The sequence below is a fragment of the Cyanistes caeruleus genome, chromosome 6 (assembly GCF_971803275.1).
Source record: "Cyanistes caeruleus chromosome 6, bCyaCae1.hap1.1, whole genome shotgun sequence".
Lineage (NCBI taxonomy): Eukaryota > Metazoa > Chordata > Aves > Passeriformes > Paridae > Cyanistes > Cyanistes caeruleus.
In genome coordinates, this window is record NC_141706.1 from 53,881,104 (window position 1) to 53,899,952 (window position 18,849).

The window sequence follows — 18,849 nt, forward strand, 5'->3', positions numbered from 1 at the left end:
TAGAATACTTAAGTTATTTTTCAGAATGATTTTGTTTTTAATTCAAAGAATATTTTTAAGGCACATGATATATTCTGAGAAAATGAGGTGATTTGATAGTCTGCATAAATGTTTTGAAAGAGGTCACACTCACAATGGAGACTTCATGATAGACATTTTCTACAGTAATAAAATAACTCTCTCCAGATAAAAATTATAAATTCTCTTTTAGGGATTGATACTGCTTCTGGTTTTATAAATGGCAAAGTTCTGCTAACATTGAGGTCCCTGGGCTCTTCAGTCTCTGCAACAGAAGATAACATTGATAGGAATATGCAGTGTTTGGGAATGAACTTCCTGAATATTTTGGCATGTGAATGCCTGGGGCTTTTTATTCATATTTATCACTAAAATACTGATTTTTGAAATTTCACTTCTGTGGTTGTTGGGTTTTCTTTTACCAAAGGTAGATGTTACAAGTCACATTTTTGTTGCTTTGAGCCTCATGAAGTTAGCTTGTTATGTGACATTAATAAAATATTGTTAGGATGACCTAGTGCTAGCTGGGGAGACAAAACAGGTTTTCGCATTTCATGTTTCAGTGGTTTTTTATTCTAAAATAAATTTATAAAAATAAAGCTTCTTATGTGCCAAAGCATAGAAACTATCACCTTTATTCACATTTCTGTTGGATCAACCACCCTGCCAATGAACAGTAATGTTTTAAAAGTTTCTTCAAAAATCATGAAAAGGAAAGGTCGGTCCACTTTGATTACAGGAGGCACCGTGAATGCAGTTATTTCTGACCCACTTGCTGCTGCAGCCTCAGTTCCTTCTTCATCCACTTCAATAAATGCCTTTTGGACAACCTGAAGTGCAAGGCAGAAATAAATACATGACAGAAGTAAATACTAACATGAGGAATATTTTTGCAGGTGAAGGCGTTCGGTTGAAGTAGGCTTCTGTTAAGAATTAAAATGAGCAGCTCAGGGCTCTGCCTCTGTTAGACTGGGTTAGACAGACTGTGCTGTCTGCTTCAGCAGCAGAGGAGTCAGCACAGCCACTGTGCCCACAATGCTCATGGTGTGGATGCTAGTTCAGGAGTCATTGCACTTTTCCACATTTCTGAGCACTTAGAGATTGGGGGTTTTGCATGAAGCAACCATTGCATTTGTGTAGAGTGCTCCTCTTTGCCACCTAACTGTGCAAAGGGGCTTCTCAATTGTAGGAAATGTGTTTTCACCAGTCACAAACACTGACTGGCTGGATGTCATTCACATCTGATTTTGTGAAAGCTTAGGGAAATGCACCAATCTTTGCCGTTTCCCCTGTATATTTCTAATTTCTACATTTGGTAGCACAGACTAAATATGTAGAGCAATGAAGTACAGTCCTGGATTGGTTTGAATATTTTCCTTTCCCACTGAAATTGCAGCCTGGAAGAATCTGATTTTTAATTTTTTAATCTTTTCCATTTTGTTCTTTCAGCCTGCTTGTACCTCTGAGTGCTTCTGCTGTGTTACTGTCTGTATTGGTGAACTGCCTGGTCATCTAGTGGATTTCCAGCTCCTAAACTCCTGATTGTAGGAATTACTTATGTGAAAACTGTTAAAAGACTTCAGCAGTATTAAGCTTTCTGCTGCATAGTCTTAAATAATATATCTGTCTTTCACAATTCACAGGGACAGGATGCTCCTCTGGCACTTTGTAGCTGATGCACATATTGCTTCTAATATCAGTTAGCAGCTCCTGTTAAAGTGTGATTTTTTCATAACACAATAGAGTTAACTGCTAAGAATCAACATGAAAGTTACATGATCAAGAGGAAGGGAGGAAAGTGCTGCAGATTGCTATTATATTTCCGTACAGTGAAATAGTTCATACCAAACTGAAAATCACTGCAATTTTATCCATTAAATATTTCTTAGGATGTTACATCTTTCCAGAAAGGTTGTTTTGTTAAGCCACTGCAATTTTGAAAACCTGTAGGTCAAGTATGAGAGTTTTTGAAATTTATATAGAAATGTTGATTATACCACCTTGTTAACTGGCTTATCACAAAGGCTTCTATAAGGATTTGGTGTAGGGAGACTTGTAAGGGCAGCAGCAGAAGGATTCTTTCTCATAGGGTACAAACTGGGAGGGTGCAAAGAAGGTGGAGCCAGGCTTGTCAGTGGTGCCCAGTGACAGGACCAGAGGCAGTGGACACCAACTGAAACACGGAAGGGAAACACTTTTCCATGTTGGGGTGACTGAGCACTGGCACACGTTGCCCAGAGATACTGTGGATTCTTCCTCTTTGGAGATACTCAAAAGCTGTCTGGACATGGACCTCAGCAACTTGCTGAGGTGACCCTACTTGAGCAGAGGAGTTGGGCCAGGTGATCTCCAGAGGTCCCTTCCAACCTTAACCATTCTGTGGTTCTGGGAAGCCTCTCCTGGAGTTACGGTCCTGGATTGGATTGTATTGTATTGGTCCACAGCCACAAGCAGTTGCATGCTACAATTTCCTTACATAAATTTATGAAGCTATGTTTTTAAATCCTGTGCCAGATTAATTTTATTTGGATGTTGTTTATAAATTCATCTTGTTTCAGAAATTTTTTACTTTTACTGTAATGGATGAACTTGTATTTAGAATTGCTTTTAATCTTGTTCCATACACTCTGTTCTTATGGGCACATATATCTCTGTGTGTTATGTCTTTCATCTTCTTTCTTTGACCATACCTTTTAATTTACTATTATCAGCAAATTGGTTTCTTTATAGACTAGCTGTTTCTTTCTCATAAGACATCTCTGGTCACATAGACCTGTTCCTTCTTGATATCCTTGTGATTGACAAGTCCTTTGTCTTCCATTCTCTTCTGCTTCTCATTATGCCTCTCTTCTGAAATTCATCTATGCTCTCCCTTAAACAGTGCTACAAGATATCTCTTCCTCCTTTTCATGGGGCTGTGTTCCTGTCTTCTTGGCCATTGCCTTTACCTGTTTAAAGGCTCTTTAAAAGTTTCAGCATACAAAGTCAACATCATGTGTGGGTTGGAGTACAATTATATTGTGTCAATCCTTTGCTGTGAGATTGTTTTTTCTCCTCCATGGTATGCAGAAGGAAAAGCAGGAGTGCTTTGACTTCTCTTCCTCACTGTTACCTTTTTGGGATTTTATTTAAACTTTCTAAGGTTCTTTATTATTTGAAAAGTACACAAGTCTTTGGACTGTATGAGGAGTTCTTTCCTTGAATTTCCTTCCTTGCCCTGGCTTTTGCCATTTGACTGTCATTTACAGTGTTTTTATTGTTCACAGTTTTTGTGAAATTGTGCTCATTCCCTGCCAGCCATATTCCTGTTGAGGCAGAGCTTTCCTCCTGTGATGGGTTGGCTTTGGAGGTGTTGAGCACCTGTGAGATGTCACCGCCCCTTACCTCTACACACCTCATACTCGAAGTGGGATCCACCCTGATTAAGATGTGTAGGTTGCATATACCTGGCAGATGAGGTACTTTGCTATTAGTGTCTCTATAAATTTATGTGATCATCTTGGCTGGGCCAATTACATACTATTATAAACCAAAAAACAAATAATTTTAGTGGGCTTACCTGTGAAACTGCTACATATTCATGATCTGTCAGATGACTAAGATCTGCTGAAGATGTAAAGAGCTTTTTAATTCCAAGACCTTGAAGCAGTTTCTTCATTTTGTATTTTTGCTCTAGTTTAAACTTTGGAAATGAAATATCCACTTTTCTGATAAAAAGAAACAAACAATCAATGCATACTACTCAGGAATTAAACTTTGCACAGAGAAAGAAGGGAAAAAAACTGAAGAGTCTCTGCTGGCATTTAGGTTGGCAGAAAATAATTCCTAACCTGTTGACTGCCAGTGATGCTAGAAATCATTTTCTTCTCTGTTTTGATACTTCCACCAGTAGTACAGGGTCCTGGCACCAGGGCAACACACTAATTTACTGACTGGTGGAAAGAATTGTCACTTCAGGAACTACATTTCACAGGAATCATTTGGGTTTACATTTTTATATTCAAATTTATCAATTCCTCTGGGTTTCCCCTGGTAAGAAATGTTTAATAAATGTCTAGATTATTGTGGATTTTGCTCAGCTGTACTAAATTTAAGGAGAGTGGAGACCTAAGGAAGAATATGGAAAGATTCATGCCTTCATAGAGACATTTTTAACTGAGATGAGCTGAAGTTTTGTCCCCTCAAAGTCAAAACTATCACATGCCACTAGGGCTGTGGATAGGCCATTAAAGGACCTCTACTCTGTAGATACCTCTTGCCACAGAGATGCTACAAAGGGAAAAGGCTTAGGAAGAGCAGCTAATCTTTGCTGGGCTTTGCTGCTTTGCCGCAGTAGACACCGAAGACAGGAGGGCCCCACTGACATTAGGGTGTCAAAGCAATACCTGGTTTTCATGTTTCCAAGCCAGGATTCCACAAGCTCTGTAGTCAAATGGTCTTCAACTGAAATGTAGTCTCCCTCTTTTTCTGGGATAACAATCAGCATGTAGGCATTCCCCTTGTAAGGTATCTTTATCACAGTGCATCTTAAGTTCTCATCAAAAGTCGAATAAATTTTATCTGACTTGAACATCATGGGTACCCGTACACTTCTGTATTTGTTTATGTGGAAAGTCTCCATTTCAGTGAATCTGGAATTAAATGGGTAGACCCACTTGCCTGAGGAAAGAAGGAAAGAAATTGAATAATTATGTGTGTTTAGATTTGCTCAGAAAAATGTTCTAAATTTTTTTTAGAAACTGTAGGATATTTTCTGTATCTAGTTGAAGTGGCTGTCAGTTGTATCTGAGATAAGTGGATGACAATTTCAGTATATTTTATGTTTATTGTATATAATTTTTTTTTAGAGAAAAAACCCAAAGTAATTCAGAAAATAAAGTGCTTCATTTGCATAGAAAGAAGGGAAATATTTTTCTAAGGTTGGTTAGTTGCCACTCAAGTTCAGAATTTATGTTCTCCTTATTCTATAAATGCCTGGTGAGCATCTGACCTTTCTTAACATGTAGCCTCCACTGAAATTCTCTACCAGCTGTTCAGTATCCTGTATTTAATTTAATTATCCAATATTTTGGATTTGGATTCACTGACTTCTCCATGGAATGGTTTCTGCCCATCACTGGTATTTCTTGCCCTCTCCCTGTAAGATAATATAATTGGGTACTTGGGTTTCTCTGGGGCAGATGATTCTTGATGGAAATAGAGAAATTATTTTTGTTTCAGTGATTTTGTGTACTGTTAAATCAGTCTATGATTTTATGCCCAGTATCCAGCATTTAAGACTATTGTGATTAAAACTTTTTCATTTTAATGGTTGAATGAAAATAAAACATTGTTTCCTGTCATAAAGAGGGAAAATTTGGAGATGGATTGAGATCATTTGATACAGGGCTTTTTGTTCTCTTTGACACTCTATTGTGTGGAAGACAGCATAGAAGAATTGTGGTTCCCTATCATGAAAAGCACTTTCCTATTAAATAAGCTTAATAGAAAAAAGTAAACTTAGACACATAGAGAAAGCAGGGCATCTAAATTTAAACTCCCCCTAATGTAGCTTAAGTTAGAGTCTTGCTTCTAATAAAGAATTATTCTGCAAAATAAAAACAGTAATTACCTTTAAAGGCAATGTAGTCCACAAGCACTAGTTTATTATGGTGGTCCAGCTCTTCAAAAAGCCCTGGGATTTTGCCTTTGGTCATTTTGTTAATGTTTTGATTGATGAAAAGTTTTGCCTGTGTTAAGTTTTCAAAGTCCACTTTCAGGATTTCCATACCAAAGTACTGCTTGGACAAATTCAGGAAAGACTGCTTGAGTCCGAAGTCCTTTTGAATAAAAGAAAGAATACCTTGTACAAGGAGAAATTCTTCATTCATTGTGATGTTACTTATCAGTTGTTTAAACAAAGCTGGTAAATGTTGGTGATCCACTCTGTCCTTCACAGCATGGAGGTTTAGACCTTTTACAATTTGTCTGTGTGTTTCTCCTTTGGCTGCCATCATGCAGACACTCATGAGAGCTGACACAGAAAGGGGAGAGATGATTACATTGTTATCATGTGTCATTGCAATTCTTCTGTAGAGGTTAAATCCAAAATTTGCAGTCTTTTCAGTGAAGTTGTGAACAGTGAAGTCTTCAAAACCTTGGTCTTCAAAACCTTGGTCTTCAAAAGGCTTAGAGATATTTTTGTGATGATAATGCTCTTTGGAAATACTGATGTTGTTTCTTTCCAAGAAATTACTCTCTTTTTCCTCCTTAGGAAACTTAGGTTTGATATCAGCCTTGATGAATTCAAAACATATTTCACTTAAAAGAAGTATGTAGATTCCTGTTTTCATGTTGACATCAAATAATGAGCTCTTTAGAGTTATTTTTTCCCCTAGAAAAAAAGAAAGGCAACAAAATGACTTTTTATATTTCCTTCCATTCACAATGCAAAAGATGTAGTGAAATGGTCTTTCTGCATTATCAGGGTATATACTCTAAATCTGGCCACAAAATGTTCAGAGAAGACTAAGCAGATCTTAAGGGCACCTCAGGCAGACCTTAGCATCAGACATTGTGTAGATTTGCAAATGAAATGCACTTTGCAAGGATAAAGTGCAAATATGATTTTCATCCATCTTTCCATTAAAGCAATATATGAATCCTCTCCCATAGAGCAGTGCTGAATTACACCTTATAGAAAAATATTGAAAGGCTAGAATCTTTGGAGATGCATTTTCCCATGTAAATTAAACAGGATGTTCAAGACCACCAAACTTGCACAGATTCCTTTTGTATAGCAGTGGGCAAAGGGATAAATGAGATTAAAAAATTGATTATATGGCCTGTCATTAAAGTAGTAAGTGATTCAACAGTCTAGAATCACATGGCAATTGTTAACTACTCCATTTAAATTAAGGATCTGTAACAGCAAATTACGGTCATTGTATAATTTGTGATTTGGCATATGGGAAAGCTGGTTTTATCCGATTTATTCGGAGTTCAGCTGAATTTCACAGTTGGCTGATTCAGGCTGTGGGAGTTAGTCCTGAAAAGGTATGTTGATGTGAGTACTGAGACATTTGGGTGCCAAGTCACGAGGTGCTTTTGGCAGTCAGGTGGTGTGCTATTTTCTTTTGAAATAATAGGTCACGTTCTGTACTTTCTGCAACACAGATGGGCTGTCATGACTTAATCGAGAGGCAGTGAATTTGGTGAATGTTATGCCTGCTCTTGAGTGCATGGCAGACAGAGAACAGAGAAAAATATGCAACAAATATGTTGTGAATATTTTTTTCTTTACTTCTCTATCCCATTAACCCTTGATTTATTTTTAATGAGATTCCCAGTGTCTGGATTTTCAGGACTGGAGTAAGGAAGGGGATGACTTGACTTCAGCTCCTGCCTTACGGGTCAAGCGGTGCATGCGACTTCTGGAGTGCTGGGATGCTCACTGTCCCCTGGCAGGCTGAAGCAGTGCAGTTCAGAGCTATTGCAGTAACTGCTGAGCATTCCTGCTGCTTAAGTAGTGACCCACTTCTGTGGTAAGTACAAAGGTGCAGAGGTCCTGTTCCTGCCGCAATGCTGCACCTGCCCTGGCAGCAAAGAACGAGGTTCTTTCCTCTGGGAGTCATCCCTACTTTGAAAAAGCATCCTTGGACACTGCAGAGTCAGCTCTAGCGAAGAGGCAGGGATTGGAAAGTTTTGCTTTTGATCATATTCAATTACAGGGAAAGGATTTTCTGCAGCAGCAGTCCCTCTCTCTAAAAGAGCATCAGGCCTAAATGCTTGCTGGGCATTGCAGAGTGCAAGCTCTTCCTCATCTTTTCTAGGCAGGGTGCAATTCCTGCACAACATCTAGCAGTGTTGCATTTGACAACATTTGCATTTGTTGTGTCTCTCCCTGGGAGGTCTGGGACAGTACTTGGCTCAAGTGGCCACCAGCTTCCCCCAGGAGATGTGAAAGGTCTGACTGGGCAAAGTGCTGAGCTGCCTCCCAGAGGGCTCTGCCTTCCCAACACAGGTTTTGGACAGAAAGGGCAGGACAAACACAGAAGTCCTTGTTTACAGGTTTATCCCAAACTATTCAACACTCAAGAAAAAATTCCTGAATCCTCAGGCAAACACATACACAAATGCTACTGGTTTGGGTGTAATGAACATGGGAAAAAGAACCTTGCAGTTGCACTAAGTAATCACTGCAAATCTGAGATTGCAAACGTTTAAACTTAACAATACAGCAGCTGTATCATTCACCTTTACTAGTTAGAAATAGAACATGTCCTCTAGAACTAGGAAAAACCATTCTGGGAACAATAAAGTAGGATTTATGTACATTATAGACTTGTATTTTAAGGCCTGAGTCAAGCTTATTGCTAATTTTAGACAACTCCCTTTATTTGCAGAGCAGACAGTTCATTAATAAATGTGTGTTAGAGCAAAGTGAACATTATTTCCATTTTAAGAAATAGTTATTTCTAGTAATATCAATATGTCAAAGAAAGAATCTTCTTTGTGCAAATGCCTCTTTCTTTTGAAGGCATTAGAGCAAGAGAAAAATCCATTAGAAGCTGATTAAGGTCTACAACCATTTAAAACATCACATCTAGAGAATCACTGATAAATATAAAAAATTGCATTATATATATATATCAAATAAAATATATCCTTTACAATCTAAATGCTTCATATAAATCTTATCTTACCTATTAGATAGCTCTTCTGTTACTTTTCTCAATCAGTTATGTTTAAAAATGAGATGAAGATGTCTGTCTCATTTAGAAGTTTTTGAACAAATATTTGCTCTTCCAAAGACTGATAATCTGGTTTTGTCTGTTATAAATTAACTGCTTTATAAACACTGACTATGTATTTCCTATAAATGGCATAATAAGGGAGGGTTATATTCCAGTAAATATGTTCTGTCTTTCATGAGAAACAAGTGAACAATAAATTCTTTGCATTTAGCCCTTCAGCCCCTCATATCCAATAGCCCATGAGAATTATTTTTCAGGCAGGCTCTGAGCTACTCTGTGGTGGACAATGTATCTAATCCTGTTTAAATTATCCCCTTACATAAAAGAATATGTCAGTATTCACGAAGGCAGGGGAGCATGAATAAGGGAGGGAGGGAGAAGGTACAGAACATTTGTAGGGGTGTTACCAGCTCCCTTGCACTGCAATTTGGCCATGCTTTGAGAGAAGAGGCCAGGGCTCCACTCCCTCTCTGAAGAGCATGCCAGGTATTCAGTGATGGATCAGTCTGCCAACAGCTGCCTGATAACCACTGAGGGGTGTTTCTCCCATAAAATACAAAGTAGGCTAAGCTGATATTCCTGCAAAAATTATACAGAGCTGAGGAGGCATTAATAAATTTTTTGAAATTTCAGTTGGTCTTGCTTGAACAGATTCAAAGGGTGGCTTTGGGTCTTGAGCCTTATTAGTTGGGCAAGGCACATTCTTTAAGACAGATAGTTCATTCAACAATTTCTATTGCATGGAATGGTCTAAAGTCCCCACTACTTTGATTGTTGGCCTAATTCCAGATAAGACATAAACATGGAATTTCCTGTCTTCCCCTCATGCTCCTAAATAATTTCAAAAATACTACCAAATGAGATAGAACACTTAATTTCAATTTATATTGTAAAAGAAAAAGAATTTGGCTTTGAAATATGAGATATGGGTGCTGATCTCTAATTTTCCACTGAACTGTAAAAAAAAAAAAAAAAAATGCAGTCTAAATGGGTGCATTGGACATTTTAGAAAGACTAAAACCATTAGGGCATCCAGGACTCAATTTAAAAAAAGGCTTTTGTTTGTTGCTGATGAGTATTGCTTCTATAAGAGTGTCTGCTTACAGAATGCAGGAGTTGATTAAGGAGGGATTAAGAACTGAATGTGGCCCTCCATTGCCTAACCAGATTTGTGTCCTTGTTGCAAGGACATTGTACTAGAGGGCAGTTGAGGGGTTTATGCTCTCAAGAAGTCCAACAGAGGGGTTACAGGCTCTAGTTTCTTAAATTCTTGTTGGTTTAAATGAATTTAAAATATTCTTCCTTTTAGAAGCAATCCCAGTCATAATAGGCCCCCAGTGTAGGCGCTTTATTAAAGAATATGGGAAAATAAGATGGACTGAAGGCCCTGCTCTAACATGAGGCAGTCTAGTCCCTAAACATGAAAAGCTCCACTGTGGATGCACCAGTGACTTCAGAACTTCTGTTCTCTGTCCTTGTGACTGGACTTTTTTTTTTTTTTCTTCCTAGTCTATATGTATTTGTGGTTAGTTCAGTTGGATTTAAAATTCAAATGTCTTCTCATCGCATGGAAGAAATCTGCATCTGATATGGTTCAACAAAGCTGCATTACTGTGGTGTGCCTCTGAATCTCTGTGTCTTCTGGAGAATGTGGTACTGTGGTTGTGGCCCAAAAGAAACTACAAGGAAAACCTGCACCAGAGCCTGGCTTCTGTGCCAGCAAAATCAGCAGTCCTTTGCAGTGACAGTAGCAAACAAGCCTCTTCCTCCTTGCACCAGGATGCCAACACATGTGGTCACTGCTGGAAGCTAAGACACTCAATATTGATGTTTAATAATCAAAAGATTAAGATTGTTTATAGATGATACTGAAAAGAAGGGTTTGAAGAAATCTTAAAGTCTTGGAATCTCTAGCTAAATCTTAGCTGGATCACAAAGGCCATATCAATCCTGTTTTACCCAGAGGAAAAAGGATGCTGTTATGAGATGTATTGGCTGTGCACAGTGATTTGAGAGTTGTCTTCCTCTCTAGTTACTCCCAAAGCCCTTGCTAGTTTCTCGTGCCAGGTAACACCTTGCTGAGCGTATCCACCATACACTATCAGGAGTAGCGTATTCCTCCCACCAGCTCCTATTTATATTGTCAGCTGCCCTTTGGATTCAACAGAGCTTTCTGAGCAGCTAAACTCCACACAACATATGGGTAACACTCTGCCAAGCTATACATGTTCACAGAGTGATTCACTGGGAGAGGATTGCCAGTGTGTGACTCTGGCAGAAATGCACTCTTCCACAGTTTAGGGCAAAACCACCTCTGAAACCAGAACAAGCAAGGACAATACAAGTGCACTGCTGCCCAGTCCCATCTCTGCTGGGAGCTTGTGCCAGTGCTGAGGCTGGGCAACAGTTGAGCTAAAGACCTTCTGTTCTCTAACAGACAACTGTTTTTGGATGCATATGCAACTCTGAAAAACTTGGCAGTGATGATGTAGTTCAGGTTCTCACCAATCTGTTTGACAAAGCCCTGTGACTCTTGAGTACCTGGGGGTAGATACTGCAGAGGCAGATTCATCTGCTTGTTCCAAATAGTCAGACAGTTTCTGTTATACGACAGAATTCTTCCTTTTGCAGTTCTCGTGGGGCTGGCAACACTCTATTCCAGTGGCTGCTTTTCCTCTTAATTTCCTCAGTCAGTTTTGGGAAGCCTTCTGTGACCATGAAGAAACCAGTCATCCTAATATTCAGGGTATGGGGGCTTAGGTTCCCTGTGCTGACTATGATTCCTCCCAGTAATGATCTAGCAGTTTGTAACTCGACTACAGCTGAGATTCAAAGTGGGCTATGAGATATGGTGGGCATGATTGCACTACTGAGGCTGCACTACAGGTTACAGGTCTGTGGTTTAATTAATTGTATCTCTACCAGCTTCCCAGTGAGAGTGGCTACTCACTTGGTTTCTCGAGGGCAGACACAAGTATTTACAACTGTCTTGAGGGATCTAGGTGAAATCAGTCAGAAATACTGACCATACTTGAGAGCCATGAGAAAGTGAAAAGTGTCAGTTCAGGAAAATATTCAGGCTGAATGTGATCTAGCCTTTTCCACATTTCTTAGACTAAACAAAATGGGAGTAGTGCAGGTGATGATTTGCAGGGATCTGTAGCTCTTCTGAAGTCTCACTGTGAAATTACTCATAACACATAAACTAAAATGCTCCAAGAGTTATAAAAGAAGCTCTTTGTACAGTCTCCTGAACATACCTAGTTTGTCAACAAGCTGATTCATCAAGGTGACTGCTGCTTCTCCCACTCCAAAAACTCACAATATAATTGAAATCATCAGGATGCAACTGTGTCTCCAGGCCTCCACTGTTTATAAGCTTGACACATTTGTACAACTGTGCCTCTGTTCATGTGACAGGATTCCTGCAGGGAAAGCCTCTTTGGAAGGTACCTATTCCTGCATGTCTCCTGGGGTGGGGTGGGTGTACAAGGTGGACAAAGCAGTAAACCTGTAGCAGTTCATAAACAGGTCTGAAGTATTTCCATTGTGCTTTCAACTTCACAGCCAAGTGCTATCTAACTGTCCTTGAACACACAAATTGAAGTATAATTCTCTGTTAATAATACATCTTGCTGTATTATTAACTTGCTGTAAGATTATGGAATCTTTTGTAGGAAATGCAAAAATAGTGAAACACTGTAACACTGTGTCCAGAGAAGTACTATCAATTTGCAGTAAGAAGTAAAACAATCATCCATGCTGGATGATGGAAGTAGCACAAACCCTGTTTTTTTTCCCAGAGGATTGAGTAAATGACCTTTTAATGTTCCTAACCCTGTTTCCTGTGATTTTCTGACTTGCAGCAATGAAAAATTTTAATTCGCAATTATTTATTTATCCTCCATTTTTACCTGCAAGCATTGAGGAGCTCTAGAAGGACCTGGCTGGTGTTTGCTGAGTCCCCATGAAGCCAGCAGGTGTCATCACAACTTTTAGTTCTCAGATGGGAAGAAGGATAATTTTGTGTGTTTGGACAGCTGCCCTTCTCTGTGCCTTACTGAGTTTGTGTCATGAGACAGGACTTGAGCAGGCAGGAGACACAAACTCAAAAAAATGGCACTGGTAGATATTTCTGTTCTCCAGGGAGGGCATCTCCAGTTTCTCCAGTAGATGTGAAATGCAAGTGCATTTCTATTTTAAATTCCTGGAAAAAACTCAACTCAAAAGGCAGGAATTACAAAGTGTGTAAGAGATTGGTATGTCTGAGGGGAAAAATCCCTTTCCATTGCATATTCAGAATGGCAGAAATTTTTTCAATCAATAACTTCTGATGACCTGAACTTGAAATATGATTTATTTGCCCACTATTTCTTATCCAAATTCTGTATTTATATGCACTGCACATGCATCTCCTTACTGCTGTGATAATCAATCAAGTTTCTGGGACTTGCAGGGTTTGACTGTCTGGCCTGAGGCAATTACCTGATGTAATGAAGAAATCTCTGCACTTTGGCCTCTGTAGCAGACATGCAAAAGGTGCCCTCTGGCACTTGTGAAATGTGCTGAGGGTTACAAAGTGCCAAATGAGTGCAAGTTAGTGCTACCTACACTGTCCAGAGTGACTGGCAAAGAGCTCTGCATTGTGGGGTTGGGTACTTGTGTTTTATAGGGTTTTTTCCATTTGAACCAAAATATCAGTGCAGTAACCTGCTGCAGGCCTGGCACTGAGCGTGCTCTTCCTGTTGGAGGATGCATGGTTGGATATTCAAAACCAGCACTTCTTCCTCAAGAAACCTGGCTGTGGTCTCATGGAGTATTTAAGCAGGAATTAGTTTTCATACAGGACTTGGTGTGTTTGTTTAAGCTGCTCCAGCACTTTATAGTACCTGTTGTTCCATGAGACATGCCCGTGCCTCTCTGGTTCTACTCATTTTTGAGGTTTTTAAAGCCAGTGTCTGTGTTGTGATCTATGCATCCATGTTTTGAAGACAGTATCTACAGTATCTGCATTTCCATTGTTTTTTTCTCTTAAGGAAAATTATTAAGACAGTTAAACAATTAAGTGGACAACAACCTCTGTCTATGAGCTGTTTAGGTACTCAAATATGGCTTTCTTTGTGTTTCATAAGAATATTGGATTTAATATGTGGGCAGTGCCAGATGTGAGGTGTTAATTTTTCACTTCCTTGATTTAGGCGCTAATGTCACTTAGCAACCTTACTCATCTTTGAAATGGAACTTCTTAAGGATGCACATACATTGCTAGTGAGAATATAATTTGTACTGGAAAAAAATTTGGCAAATGGAGCAAATGCATGAACTGCTTTCAGTCCTGATGTAAATCAGGTGCTAAGTTTAAAGCTCTTTTGAGAGGTTTCTATTAGACCACTACAGAACTGCTCGAACCAATTCCTGATATTTTCTGGTTAAAATGCCATCCAACCCTGAACTATGAGTCAGTAAATTTTCAGCTTGTGTTTTTTGAGATTTAGGTTATACTTTCTTTATCTCATTCTCTCTCTCTCTCTAGCCTTCTCTCAATTGCATTTTATATATTTTGAAAGCATTCTTTTTTTGCAGCCACCGTGACAAAATGGTAAAGGTCTGAAACATACCAAATCCATGAAGCTGGATGACCTGAACCAGGCCAGACACTTTTACAGCCTGTACTGTGGGAGGAAGTGGTGAGCTCATCTTTGCCAGACATCAGATAATCCACACTAGAGAAGTTATGGACACCAGATTTCACTGAATCTGCAGGCCAGGTAACTTTTTGTATGTACCAAAACAGTGCAAATAAGTTTGCATTCAGATTCAGATGTAAATTAATCCAATCAACGTCAGAGGTAGGTAAAATCTTAATATTCATATGGATGCTAACTGTGAAACAGAGAAGCACAGTGCCTGTGAAAATTACAGGCTGCATAGCTTTTTCAGTCTTGCCTGAGAAAGTGGCCTATGAAATTATGGGGAGGATTTAAAACAATCCTCAGAGACAGAAAACAGCCTTGCAGGTGCTGTTTGTTTGTTCCTTGTTTTCTTTGCAGGAGAAGGTCGAGAAGTGGTGTGCCCCACTGACCAATGATGGTGATGTAGTAGTTTACTAACCAATAAGAGTTTCTTTTCTGTACTCTTCATGTATCAGTCTATAAAAAAGACCTGAAGTAATAAACTGAGGAGGAAATTCTCCTGATCGACTCCATAGAGAGTCTGTGTCGTTCTTCTCGCTGTTCCTAATAGAGCGACATATTCACTTCTGGGATAACAAAGAGTAGTGAGATATGTTCATGATTAACAGTTTTTATGTAAGTATCCATTCCTACAGGGTGATAGGAGAGCTGGAAAGAGGAGAGAAGAAAAGGACAACAATCAAGGTTGCAGAAAGCTGAGACTTTATCGAATGGAGCTCAGAAAAAATAACCTTGTAGGCACTCAAAACCTGGCCCAAGATTCCATCAATCCATGAAACATATCTGGCCATTCGAGGTCTGTTCCTTGGCTAGTAACAGCATGTTCCCACGTGGTTGGCATGGACAATGCAGTCTCTCAGTGAACTCTCTGGGTCACCTGGAGTAGAAAGTTGTGTTCCCACAGGATGTGGACCACGGGTCAGCTCAAAACACCTTCACTGTCAGGACCATGGTGGTGATTCAGCTGTAGGTTAATCTTGCTCTTCTGTGCTGCAGTCATAACTACAATATCAGCACTGTTCTCTGTGCCTTTTCTTGGAAAGACTCCTAGCCTCCTACAGTCAGGATTTTGTGCCAAACTGAAGCATTTAAAAGCCTATAATACACTGTATTATATATTCCTTTAAAGAGAGTGGTATCTCCAGTGTGGGAGAAGTCTTACTTCAGACACTTCCTGGGGCTGTGGCCAGATCAGAATAAGTGACTGAACACATCCAAGACATCCTTCTTACCTCCCAGAAGGCCTCATCTAGCATCTTTACTTGCTCCTTCTTAGGCATTTTTGATTGAAAGCACCTATTTTACTCCCTATATAATGAAACAATTTTTGGATCCCACTGAAGTCGCTCTTATAGTAAATGATAGTAACCTTGGTCAGCATGTGATTATAGAATGAATGCAAGATTTCTGCATCATATAATTTGCTTTTGATGGAGGTATTCATTTTTCTTGTTGGCATTGTAATGAGCATGGGAGCATTTGCATTGACGGGAGGTTTAAATTACACACCACCACCCATTCCTCTTCAGTGAGCAGTGGTGTCTTCAAGTTCCAGTCACTGTCCTTCTAAAGGACAGCCAGTCCTGTGGTCAGACTTCTTGTCAGCCAACATCTCTGTTCAGCAGAAGATAAGCGTAGGGTGAATATGATATTTCAGCTACATTTTATTGAGCAAGTGGCTATATTTAACAAGACTTTGCTCTCTCTGACCAAAAAGCAAACAAGTGCTCTTGTGAACACAGTGCAGTAATAGCAAAGAATTGAGGACTCTGTCAAGAGACTGTAAGAGACTTTTTAACATCATGGTTCATACACTTGCCACCCAAACCTGGATCTTTGGCTTGGCTGTAGTCATCTTACAGCTTAGGCACAACGTAGCCATTGTAGGCCCTGGAAGATCTAAGCTTGGACACAAAGGTGCTCCCATTCTAAAGAAGAATACAGTCATTGCACCTGCTTTGATGCTTGTGGTTGGTCAGACACAATGATAATCCAGCCTGCCTGTACTCCATATAGGTTGGTGTGACGAACATCTTTGCTTTTAACCTGCTGCAGACATCCTGTCTCCACTCCTTCTTAGGCTTGAGTATGAGTAATGTGGCTCATGTGTGACCATGTGCTGCTGTTGTGTACCAGATCAAATTGCCCCTCCCAGGTAATGTGTAACGTGATGGGCTGCAGCACATCAGGAGCACAAAAGAGAACATCAGAAATAGAGAACTGATGTTCTTCATGGTAAAAAGAAACATATAAGATACAGGCAGTTCCAGTAGAAAGGGGAGGAAAACTACCAGCGCTTTCTGTGTGGATGTTTTATTGTTATATCAGTAAATTTTAACTGACATAGGGCTGAAGAAATAATGCAGTGGAACTGTGATGGAAAATTGTTACTATCCTAAATCCTTTTATGAACTTTTGTTCTAGTATGAGTGACTTCTTGGGTGAGCTTAAACTCTTAAACTCTTCAGCAGATGAGAAATAAAAAAGATTTGTTATGTCAGAACAAGTTTCTGTAAAGAAAATTTTTAATCTAGAACTATATTACTTTAAACCAATCCTCTAGATCATAGGAGAACCTTGGTTTTGTGTGCATCTAGTGCATTTTGCGTGCATCTGGAAGATGGAATGATTCAGCACATCACTGAATATAATTCTGGGAAATTGATTTCACTCTTTCTGCCTTTTTGACCAAAATTCAACATGAGAAGCCTTGCAATGCTCACAGCTTACACTGCCAACTAGCAGCCCAGGATCAGGTCTGTTGCCCCTCTGTGGCTGTGTGACTCCCATACTTCTCTGACTTACACAGCAGCTCTCACTCTTGGCGTGCCCAGACCTGCCGTGGTGTTTTGAGCTCTCTCTGAGAGCTGAGCCAGGGGGAGGCTCCCTGTAGGAGCAATTACACCAATACAGCTGTGCCTGTAGCAGAACAGCTCATGCTGCTCAGGGGAAGAAGTGGCATAAACAGTCTCTGTATGAGACAGTGGTATCATGACATAACTCCTTTACTCCACTGAGCAGGCTGCGGGTTTAACTGCTCTTGCTCAGGCAAGGACCATTGTAGTAATTAATTCTGTACATGCTGCAGTTTCTGCTGGTAACAGCGTGTCTGGTTCAAGCAGATGTGATAGATTCAGCTGCTGAGGCCAGTCCACAGCATGACACTGAAAGCCTGCAAGCAAACAAGCTCTAACAGATGAGGTTGCAAAAGCAAAAGGCTGAAATTTTGTCCTAAGCACACATGAAATGCAAATGCCTCATTTTTTTTTCAGTTCTGCTGAAAAGAAAAATGAGCTGTGCAATGGAGTCTTCATCCAGAGTTTTATCTCCTAGTTTAAAATAGGGAGACAGGGTGGAAGAACAATGCAAAGTCAGCATGCTCACTGCAAATCAAACATGAGCGTTATCTTAAATTTGCCCCGAGAGAGCAGAAAACAAAGGTATAAGCTAGCAAAGCATTTTCTCATAGAATCTCCTCTGTGCACTGAGAGTGCCTTAGCCACCATCTCCTTTAGACTAATTTGGTTTAATTATACTAACAGTGGTTAACACTTTAATGTCCCCAAACCATACAATAAAGATCAGTGAGCAAGTCTGTCTGTGTGTGGATGCATCTGTAGGAAAGAAACAGGACACTGAGCCTGGGTGCCAGGACTTAAGCAAACAGATGCAGAGCTGGGAGCACCTGGGTTGTGTCTCTGTCCATTAGCCAGGGTTTGCTTAGGAATGGTGGCAAATTGCACCACCAAATTGCACCATCTGCTCACCCTCAGAGCAGATCTTGGGAAGGGATCTGAGAAGACAGCATGCCTTGCTGGAGCACAGCCCACCTAGGGAGCCCTGCTGGCATGCCAAGCAGCCCCAACACTGCTCAGTAGTGTGGGGAAACAGCCAGGAGGCAGCAGAGTCCTCAACCCCGTGGTTGCTTTTGTCATCTCAACAGTGATGCATTTGAGCTGGGGAGAAACCTGTATTTATAAAGTGCTGTCATCACAATCTCCCAGTAATCTCAAAAATATCCAGATTTTGTGCTATCTTGATGTGTGGTTTTGTTCACTTCCCCAACTGCATGAGGTGTGAGACTCATCTCAATGCATTTCAGGGGCCATGGAGATATGTCCTATGTTGATAAACATGACCTGCACTGGTTACAATATGATATACATGTCAGGCAGAGCTAAGCTGAAACAAAGTGTACTGTTTCTGTGTCTCTTGATTCTGCAGCGATAAGGTGATCTCAGCTGTCATATCCTAAAAACTGTGGGGCTTGCTTGTGTCATGTTAAAGGGGACATTTGGAAATTGGTGGTTTTTCTGCCAGGGAGATCATGCCTACAAATATGGCAGCAAAATTCACTCCTGGCTTCAGATTTCCAGCTGCATGGAAATCTTTCCTTTCCCCTC

At 40.0% G+C, this 18,849-nt stretch overlaps 2 protein-coding genes across 10 annotated transcripts in view; one reads left to right on the forward strand and one right to left on the reverse strand.

Moving 5' to 3' along the window:
* Positions 1–14,430, forward strand: part of PPP4R4 (protein phosphatase 4 regulatory subunit 4) — a 78,514-nt gene extending 64,084 nt beyond the window's left edge. For 4 of the 9 annotated variants that reach the window (XM_086895594.1, XM_086895584.1, XM_086895585.1 and 1 more), the window contains one exon: positions 14,337–14,429. In XM_086895594.1, the coding sequence (XP_086751720.1) occupies positions 14,337–14,364 (28 nt within the window). In that variant the 3' untranslated portion in view covers positions 14,365–14,429. Of the gene's footprint in view, positions 1–14,336 lie in introns of all 9 variants that reach the window. The other 5 variants (XM_086895582.1, XM_086895588.1, XM_086895583.1 and 2 more) reach the window with 2 other exon arrangements.
* Positions 569–8,774, reverse strand: SERPINA10 (serpin family A member 10). The gene is made up of 5 exons (XM_023927648.2): positions 8,703–8,774; positions 5,630–6,391; positions 4,404–4,677; positions 3,578–3,725; positions 569–848 (listed from the first exon to the last, which is right to left on the reverse strand). The coding sequence occupies exons 2-5, from the start codon at positions 6,348–6,350 to the stop codon at positions 657–659; spliced, it is 1,335 nt and encodes a 444-aa protein (XP_023783416.2). The 5' UTR covers positions 6,351–6,391; positions 8,703–8,774; the 3' UTR covers positions 569–656.
* Positions 14,431–18,849: the final 4,419 nt, after the last annotated feature.

What these genes read in the sequence shown, in the direction of transcription:
- SERPINA10 (XM_023927648.2), bottom strand. Translation starts at nt 6,350, where the DNA reads ATGAAAACAGGAATCTACATACTTCTTTTAAGTGAAATATGTTTTGAA. An exon ending in GGACTACATTGCCTTTAAAG is followed by an intron (nt 4,678 to 5,629) that starts GTAATTACTGTT and finishes TTCTTTCCTCAG; the next exon opens with GCAAGTGGGTCTACCCATTT. An exon ending in AATATGTAGCAGTTTCACAG is followed by an intron (nt 849 to 3,577) that starts GTAAGCCCACTA and finishes CTTGCACTTCAG; the next exon opens with GTTGTCCAAAAGGCATTTAT.